Source organism: Balearica regulorum, chromosome 3 (genome assembly GCF_011004875.1).
Source record: "Balearica regulorum gibbericeps isolate bBalReg1 chromosome 3, bBalReg1.pri, whole genome shotgun sequence".
Classification (NCBI taxonomy): Eukaryota; Metazoa; Chordata; class Aves; order Gruiformes; family Gruidae; genus Balearica; species Balearica regulorum.
The window spans coordinates 112,068,488-112,078,422 of record NC_046186.1 but is presented as its reverse complement, the minus strand read 5'-3'; the positions used below and the strand labels follow the sequence as shown (position 1 = coordinate 112,078,422).

Below are 9,935 nucleotides of genomic sequence, written 5' to 3'. Positions count from 1 at the left end.
TGACTGAAGAAAAAGCTCTACTGATTATTGTCTTAAACCATAGTTGGAGGAAGGTTTTTATGGATGTGAACATTTTCTTAAGTAACCCTTTTTGTTTCCCTCACTTGGTCCACTCATTCCTATCCTGGAAAAACTTCTTCAGTTATGTTAGTGCAGTTGGAACTGCAAAGTCAACTAGCTTGGGAAACTTAAGAGAAGTCCTTCTTTTTTTCTTTTTTTTCCCCAGGTTATTTTATTTGTGTTCAGTTCTCCAGTGTGGCTCATCATGCAATACTTGAAGCAATTCTACCAGTCTTCGAACGCAGACTGTTTCAGAGAGAAGGGAGATGCTTCCCCAGAGAGAAATGCCAATTAAATTCTGTTCTTTACGTACAAGAGTCAATCCAGACACTCCAACTCCTTTTCTTTCTTGTGAATGTAAGTTATTTGCATGGAAATGCCACTGTGATTTATTGAAAAACACATGATTCTTTATTCCGCTAGATACAAGCATTCTTTATTTCTTAGCAATCCTAGAATCTCTTTCCTTTTGTAGAACAGCACAGCAGCTGACAGACTCTCCCTTTCCTGGTGGTTCAGTTCATAGAGTGCACAAACATTTCCACAGATATTACTCCAGAAAAATACAGGCTGTTAATGTAAAATTCATACTAGACATAACTGAAAGACTGCATCAGTGTTACAGTAAATTAGCTCTAGGCCTCGTAGCATTGCATATTTTGATAGCCCTATGATTCAAAACACTGACCTGGTATGAATTTATTCCTTTAAAAATATTTGAGAGGGCAGCTTACTACAAGTTAACTTTATGCTGAATCAGGTATCATCTTGCTTCCTGCAGCTGACACAAAGCCAGAATAAACTTTTTCTTTTGTGCTCTGGATAATGTAACAAATACACAGTCATTGACCCAGTGTTTATTCTGTTCTGATTAGTACACTTGGGTAAGCATATTAATGGTCATCAAACAATAGCCTGTGAAACTACAAGCTTGGATGCTATTACGTTGGAATAAGAGTATTTTTTTTCCTGTTTTATTTTAAATCACAGCTTTAGCAGCTCTATTTAGAAGTAAACTCTGAGAGAGGAGAGATTATTTTTTCTGCACTGCTTTTTGTGATGAGAAAATACAGTGAAACAATTGGCTTATGGTATTAAAGCCTGACCTTTACGTATCCCTTTGCTGCTATTATTGGTTTATGTTACCTCCTGCAGCAAACGTGTTATAACGTGCTCATATCACTCATTATTTCTTTTTTCAGCAAGGGGCAGATTCTGTCAGGTAACCGATTCGATTCGAACACCAAAAAAATCTCTTAAAAATGTGGTTGTCTTCTGAGAAGAATGAGTTGCTGTCAATGCTGGCATAGCAGCTTTGCAGAAGTGATCTGCTTTAAAATACTCAAATGACAAAACATGGGGAGCTTCTTAAAAATAAATTTATCAGAACAATTGGTAGTTATAGTGAAGACATACAAAATTCACTGACTGAAAACCCAAGAACTGAAAAAGTGAAACTTGTATACTTCATAAAAAGTACTTCTTTATGCTGTTACAAAATTTTTAGCAAGCTGTAGAAACAGCTTTTTGACATCATATGAGAAATGATAGGTAACAAAATTTGGTTGTTTCACCTAAATTTCTAAAACTTCCTCACGTGTACAAGAAATGAAGCAGGGCAGAACTTAAGTCATAGCACATAGTCCAATTTCTTGCTGCTAACCTGTCTAAAGCAGGCTGTGCTATTTTTTTTTAATTTTTTTTCCAAAACTTGCAAACTTTTGTGGCAATAAAATGGTTGAAATTGTCTGGTTTGTCTTTTCGTAATGCACCTGACCACTTTTCTCGTGTGCAGGCAGGAGAGTAGTTTTGACAGGAATCTGAAGGTCAGAGGATGCTCAGAGGGTCATGTCCATTCTTGCCGTTGATCACTGGAAAATGAGAACATAGGTGCAACCCCACCAGCTAGCCTAGTTCTGCTGGAGAAGGAAAGCAGATTTAGATTTGATTAAGTATGAAGTGATGATTAAAAAAGGGAAGTGGCACATTCGAAATATCTTAAATGGTAAGGTTTCCCTTGTAAGATAGCTTGCTTTGTATCTAATCAGACTTTTAAAAGTCAGTAGCAGAATTAACTAGTTGGTACTTTTGGTATTTTCCTCTGTTACTCACAGACCATGAAGCAGTTTTAAAATCATTAACTATTTTGATTCATATGCATTGTAATTATATGAAACCGTTACTAAAGACTGAGTGAGACCATCTAACAACAGTATGGCAAATCTGGCTGTAGGGCACCTGGTACTGAGTCAGAAATGCCACTGCTATGTGACACAAAGTTCTGATCCAACCTAGTTGTGTTTTCCTCATTCAGATTTGCTTTTGACAGGTTAATTTTGTATCGCGTTACATGCCATCAGGTTACAGAACAGTTGTTATTTGCCCAAACCATACAAAGTCAATGTGAAAAAGTAAAGGCAGTAAAGAAAAAAGCAGTGTATCTGCCTACTCCTTATTAAACATCCGCAGCTGGAGGGCTTTGTCCTTCACGGCTGAAGAACAATATTTGTGGAACCAGAGTCCAAGGTCTCAGCCTCTTGTTACAAGATGCCTTGATCTGGTCAGCTGCAGCCGATACAGCCCTGTTTTTGCAAACTGTTCTGTGCGACAGATGCCTGCACCCACACATTGGTGTCACTGCAGTTCTGCATGAGTGCAGGATCTGTCCATACAAAATAACTCCTACTGCTGTATTTTTGTTTTCTGTGGCCCCTATGGCTTGGGCAATGTATCAAGTGCTGTGTGGGGAAAGAAAAGAGTAACACTGAAGTATTTTCAGGAACAGAATGCTGATGTTAGTTGGCACTGTGCCGTTGCCTATATTCTTTGTTTGCAGTGGATTTGAAAGGAACTTTGTAATGATAAGCAGATAACTTTCAGTAGGAGAATAGGGCCTCAATTCTGCAAGTATTTAGTGTTGATTTAAACACCACTATTCAAGTGTTTACATTTTATCCATGACCATAAACTTTCCTAGGACTTAGCACTGAAGTTACAATTCAGTTTTGAAAGCTGTGCTGTGGACAGTAATTCTGGTATACTGGTTTTGCTTTTGAACTTCCTAAGCGTCTTAGAACACAATGATGTTTGAAACTCAGTTTGGAAAAATACTTTTATATTTTACTCTGATCTTTCTTCAGATTCAAATAAATCTTTTATACTTGCAGTATATCTGGTTTTTCTTTGGCTTTCCCAGTTTCTGGTCTCCCAGTTTCAACATGCGTATACTGCTGCTGTCTGCTTTCTCCTAGGTATGCAGAAGAAAAATGTGGTTTTATTCTTCAAAAGGTATTTTGTCCCCACAATCCCCTTAAGTTGGGCATCCACTATAAACTTACTTGGTTTTAATACCTCGTAACAATGGATTTGTTTCATTCTCTTCTGCATAGCCTTTTTTTATTTCCCCCTCCCTCTTTCAGGGGGGTGTTTGTTGCGGATCAGTTTTTTGTGTCTCCTTTCAGGACAGTTCTGATACTGTTGCTATAAGTGCATCCTCTGCTGCAGCATTTGCTACTTGCAACATCTTTATGCGTTCGCCCTGTTGCAGATTTTGCAGACCAGCAGCTGTTCTTTTGGGGATCATTTCCTCTTTTCATTGTTTATTGGTTCTTTCTCTTATTGTATTATTTATCTGACGGAATTTTGGTGGCATAAAGTGTATGAAGGCACTTTATGACCACAACAGTTCTTTGGCAAAGGGCAAAAATAGGTTGATGGTAGAGTTTTATGACTCTGGAAATCACAAATTTCTTTTTCCACAGGGGGGAAAATATGGTAACCTACAGACTGTTCCTAACAGAAGAAAGAAAATCCTAACTACTCACAAATGCTTCTCGTCAGAATGAAATTCCTACAGCTACTGTCCAGGAAATCTGGGAGACTGGAAATGCTTTTTCAAATACCTTTTTGCCAAAAGCAATTCCCATATTTGTGTCTGGCTACCTCCACTTGTCTTTATAGTAAGAAGAAAAAAGTGAACAGTTATGAACAAGTTGACCAAGAAAAATACAAGAACTTGGTCTGCTCTGTTACATCTTACAAAACCAGCGCCCAAACACCAGAAACAATATTTGAAGAAGACAATTTGTTATATGGGCCACCAGCTAAACACAGACCTCCAGTTAAAGCTGAAACAAAAACTCCCAAGAACTGGGTTCCTTTAATAAACCCCAACAAGAGAATTCCGCTTCTCAACAGTGATTCAACCCTCCCCATGAAAATCTCTTTACAAAAAACGAAAATGCCCAGTGTTACCCGTGTTCTTCAACAGACTATGTCTCCACAGCAAGCCTTTTATCTGGAAAGATGGAAGCAGAAAATGATACTGGAACTTGGAAAAGATGGGTTTGCGGAGTATACTAAAAGTAAGTCCAACTGCGGTGTGATTACAAAGTAGAAGCAGTAGTCTGGATAGCTGGCTGGGGTGTGCTAGCACAGCTGCAATATCTGGCCCTACAAATCAAGTGTTTTGGAAATGCATTAAGTTGTTTTAATTTCAAGGGGTGAGAGCATATTGTGAGTGCACCTGTTATCAATGAATCTAAGCTCTTTGTTCTGGGACTACTAAAATGGATTCAGAATTGTGTGGGAAACAAGAATTAGACTGTAGACATTCTTTGCTCTATCCTGTCTGCCTCTCCTTTATTTGTCTATTTGATAGTATCTATTTACAAATAGGTATTTTCCAGCTGATGTTATTGAGCCTGTTTGCAGATACAAAGGTACTTTGTAACAAGACAGAAATAAGCATTCTGAAATAGTTACCTTGAGTGTTTAAAAAACTATGTGTCTTGCTGTTTATTTTGAAGTTCCTCAGTAACTATTTAGTTTATCCAGTATATATCTATATAGCCTCTGCTGTGAAATTGCCATGCATTTAGAAGTTTTCATTTCATAAGACCTACAAAGATGACTTCCCCTAAGCTGTAGGGCTGAAGGGGATCTGGGAGGACCGGGGGGATAGTAGGTAGCCTCTTGTAGTAGGGTTGATAAGTACCCGAGCACTCCTTACATGCATTATTATGCTTTATAAAACTGAATATCCTTGGTTTATGCTTTTTTAGTTACTGAGCATTTCAGTGAATAAGGTGGCATAACAAATGTTACATAGCTATTTAAAGTTTATCTATCTTGGAATAATTTCTGAGATAGGCCCTTACTCCTAGAACTATGCCCACACATTTCAGGAGGAGATTAGCTCCATTCAAATGAACCAACACAGCAGAAGCAGCAAATGGCGCAAAAGTAGCCTAGAATAGTATTTTTAATTCATGGAAATTCACAAATGCCTTTGACTAAACAATAAATTAAAAATCATATTTTGTTTCTGAGGAATTAGTGAGACCGAAAAAGTGAAGTAAGCATTAACGTAAGAGGTACTAATTTCACTGTTGACAATTTATTTTTCTGCCTCATTCTCTTCTCCTCCCCACATCCTCAAGCTTTCACTGCAAAAACCAGTGGTTTAAGAGCCATGTTGTGTAATATCCAGAATACAAGTCCATCAGGTATTATGAGTAGTGTCTAAAGTGTGGAGTTTTTTCACATTTTTCTTAGATCTTTTCCTCCAAGGAGAGCTCTTTCATGCAGCTTTGGAATCTATATTCCTGTCTGAAGATGTGGCAGCTAAGGATCAGGGAGAAGATGTTGCTATTTCCGGCTACTTATCAAGTGTGCAACACGTCTTAAAAGATATCAGCGAAGTGAAAGCTCTGGAAAGTGCCGTTCAGCATGAGACTCTTCAGTATCTGGGCCTGGTAGACTGCGTGGCTAAGTATCGGTGAGGTACTGCTTCTCTAAGAAACCTGGTAATGCCAGCGTTGCATGGTGCTCTGTGGTGTGTGGGAGGCTGTGTCCCACCCAGGCTGGTGCAGGTGTGTTGGTGATCTGCTGGAGGGAAGCTGAAAAGATCTTGTATGAGGGGTGAAATGAATGAACTCACCTGGATGAACCTGATGACAGAAGTGCTGTTGCTCCTTATGGAGAATTCCTTTCTGGAGCAGGGTATGAGCCAGGTAGGGTTAAGTGCTCCTCAGCAGTTGCCAGGAACTGCAGCAGATATCAGTAAGTCTTGATTTTTGTGATCTAAATGACCAGCGTGGAAGAGACTTGCTTAGACTGGGCATAAGAATGAGCAACATGGCATCAGAGTGAAACAGGCTGAGAGTGATACGCCTTTCTTTGCTATCCCATGCCTTATTTCTCACTGTGACTAAACTTAAGTTTAAAATATTGTCCTATCTTGTTCTCTTATGCAGAGGCCGGTTGTGTGTGATTGACTGGAAAACTTCAGAGAAACCAAAGCCGTCTCTGAAGAATACTTTTGACAACCCACTACAGGTTGCAGCATATATTGGAGCCATAAATCATGATGCCAATTATGACTTCCAGGTCAGTAGACCTGCTACCTGCCAGGACAAGCAGCAGCGTCCACATTATTTTCATTTCTCCCCACCTACTGCCTTTAGCATCTGCTGTCCATCATGGAACTGTTGGTAGGATTTGTAACAAAGCAGCCCCATCTTAGATCATGTTAAGCTGACATACCGTGAAATAACTCCAGTATTCTTGCTGATCCTGCTGCCTTTGCCTGTCAGCAGTATATTTTCATTAGTTTTAGGAATGTTTAGCATCTTAGGAGGTCAGGTGAACTCACAGTGACTTGGCATCTGGGCAGCCCCCAGAGCTTGTGTCAAGAGTAGGAAGGAGGAGGAGAGGCAGTAAAGCAAAAGAGCCTGCAAACAGGGAAATGCGGTGGGAGGGCATCGCTCGCATCATGTGTTGCTATATCCCACTAGCAAATGAGGGACTAAGTGATTTGCTTGGAGTGTTTGGAAGCTATACAGTGTTTTGTCAGAGGAAAGCAGTGTGTTGTCAATCACTTAATCAGAGGACAGGGGAATAATGTTTTTAAAGACTCCAAACACAATTCTAGCCAGGCCTGCTTGGCCTGAAGGCTTGTTATTTCAGTACAAAGCATTGAAGGGGGAGAATATAAAGCAGATGAGCAGGGTAATTCGTAGGTTCTTCAGAGAACTTTCTAGAGTATTATAGAGATCAGTAAACACAACCACTCAACAGACATGTCCTTACACAGTGAAATACAGGCAGTAATTCTAGAATTCTGCTTTTAGTCTGCTGTCCACCACCACTTTGTCTTTACTCCAGTAGCTGTGTGGGGTTTGGATTAGAGCTGTTTGTCAGGTATGAAAGATGTCGGCACACGCCTAAGTAACCATTGCCATTCAGATGGATGCTGGAGAATGGCATTGGTCTGGTTATATGACCCCAGGCAAACCCTGGGAATTTTACCGGCGTCTGCAAGGTTTAAATAGACCCTGTCACTCTGATACTCACAGTTTAAGTCCTCCAGTTGTCACCAAAGTCAGTCAGAGCTTTGAACTCTCAGTGTTTGAATGTTAGTCTCCAAGTATTTTATGGTAAATTATTACTCTTTTTATTCCTCATCTCTTCTTTAAGGTACTTTTATGTTACAGATGATGTTTTGTAGTGAGGTTTAGTGTGCAGAATTGCTGATTAAAGTCGCATATTAACATTGAATTTCTGACAGCCTTCTGTTTTTAACCATAGGTTAGCTGTGGACTCATTGTGGTTGCCTATAAGAATGGCTTCCCTGCCCATCCGCATTTCATGGATCCTGATCTGTGTTCGCAGTACTGGAATAAGTGGCTTTTGCGCCTTGAAGAGTACATGGACAGAAACTGACCCAAGCAGCAAGTGGTCTGAGCACAGAGCCAAAGCAAGAATCCTTTGTTTTGATCTTCCGTTTGAATACATACTCTTTTTCAAGTAACTCTGGCTAATTTCTTCATATCAAAGTTTTCCCCTCCCCCTCAAAAAAAAGAAAGAAAAATTGGAGTGGGGAATGGGAATTTGCTTATGTTGTAGGTGACTTAAGTGGACCTGGCCGGACAAAGTTGACTGACTTAATCTCTGTTTTTCCCCACAGAGTTTATACAACCTGAGGTTGATAGGAAAGTTTCTATTATCAAGTAAAACTGTTCAATCAAATCATCCTTCTTTTGTCATTTATGAGAAAAAAAAAAAACTGTTGCAGAACTGAGACTTTGAAAATGAAGTTGGTGAACTAAAGCAAAAGGACATTTGCGTTGTCTGAGCTGAGAGAAATGCAAACGATAAACAAATGAGTATAGTAGACTGGGTTTCAGTCAGCTTAGCTCTTGCTCATCTCAAAGGTATCTGTTAACGGGCTTGTTACTATTTGTGGTTTTTCTTACAGCAACAACTGGAAAAACTGCGCTAAGAATTATAACCAAAGTTCTCATAAGCACTTATTTAAAATACGAAGACAAAGCGATCGTTTAAGAGAAGTGGCTTTAACAGAAGAGGAGCTGAATCGTAACTGACACACTTAGAAATTTCCAGCAAGTGTTCTGAAAAGTTGGGGAAATTTGACTACTTCTAGTGGCTCCTCCTGCAGGTTTCTTAACAGGCTGGGTGGCCCACGCAAAAGAAGTGTGAGGGTGTGAACAGGCTTTGAACCTTGGGATGTGAGGCTCTGAGCGGGCCATGTCTGCAGCTGTCCTGAGCTCTCCTGACTTGTCTGTGAGTCTGAACCAACAAGGAGGCCATCCGTGTGGAACCATCTCCAGTGTCAGGTTATTGCCAGTGCGAGTAAGTTTCTTTATAAAAGCGGCTTGTGACTTTGAAGCTGGGCCTTCTGAGGAGTGAGGAGCTGCTGATTAGGTTTTTGAGGGGTTGTTTTTTGTGTTTGGCTATATTTTTCTATAAGTTTGTTTATAAATAATGTTCTAAAGCAGAAGTTACTTTTGAAGCTTGTTTCATAAAATCAAGTCTATAAGACACAGAATAAGCTGTGATGATGTCAGGTGATATTGCTTTGTGTATTGCACACCTGGAAAGCTTTTTTCTTCATTTTCTTTGTTTTAATCTGAATTGTATGTATGAGTTTTCATAACACCACTGCAGATTACAAATAAAAATAGAACCCAACCCATAATCTTCAAGAAAATCAGCCAGAACCATACCTACAAAAACCAATGGGCAGGCTTGCCACTGAAGAAACTTAATTCTCTGTAGTGCTTAATCTGCTATTCCTTCAGAGTACTGAGCTGTGGAAACTTGTACAGTGAAACTTTGTTCTGGAGGTACTTGCTTATTCAAACCCAGTCTGGTGATGGTATGATTACCCTGTGCTTAATTAGATTTCTATCTAAAAAGACCAACCGTGGAGACTGAGAAACTGGGTTCAGAGATGACTAACCACGACGACGCTGCATGAGCGCTCAGAAGTTCTACCTGTTTTACAAGTGTGTTCCCACATCACAAAATTTTAGCAAGTGGGTGGTTCAATGCCACTGAACACGGTCAATTTTCTGTGAAAGATAGCTCTGTGGATACAAAGAGGGTGGGCATAAGCAAGAGGTAAGATGCCCTGTGCAGAAGCAGGAGGCGATAAAATGTGCTGAATTCCCTGTGTTGATTAGGACTTGATAAATCAAGAGAGCGTGGAGCAGTTGGGTGATGTTTGTGTGGGATTGCTGCCTTCGTCAGTGCATCATACAGCCGTTAGATGTCTCTGAACCACATGAGGTTTCAGCCTCCTCCTGCCTCCTAGTACATAAGGACATGTCTGGAGCCTGGGCAGTGCAGGCACCTGTTGGCTTCACCTGTGATGGTTTGTTTAACAAAAGCCTGAGGAAGGCTGCCAGCTTCACTGCCACTGCCAGTTTGTAAACCGATCTCTAAGTCTTGGATGAGCCTGTACTGTCAGGGAGCCAGGAGAAGGCAGGCAGCCTTCAAAGGCGGTACTGGTGGAAGTTACTGGTGTCTGGCACTTCTGGAAGTCTGGCTGCCTCCGGCATCCCTGTGTG

General features: G+C 40.3%; 1 protein-coding gene across 1 annotated transcript in view; it reads left to right on the top strand.

Annotated features, from left to right (window-relative positions):
* Positions 1–9,061, top strand: part of MGME1 (mitochondrial genome maintenance exonuclease 1) — a 215,286-nt gene extending 206,225 nt beyond the window's left edge. The window contains exons 2-5 of the mRNA XM_075749491.1: positions 3,804–4,424; positions 5,617–5,839; positions 6,318–6,450; positions 7,651–9,061. Of these exons, the coding sequence (XP_075605606.1) occupies positions 3,887–4,424; positions 5,617–5,839; positions 6,318–6,450; positions 7,651–7,785 (1,029 nt within the window). The 5' untranslated portion in view covers positions 3,804–3,886 and the 3' untranslated portion in view covers positions 7,786–9,061. The remainder of the gene's footprint in view (positions 1–3,803; positions 4,425–5,616; positions 5,840–6,317; positions 6,451–7,650) is intronic.
* The last annotated feature ends 874 nt before the right edge of the window (positions 9,062–9,935 follow it).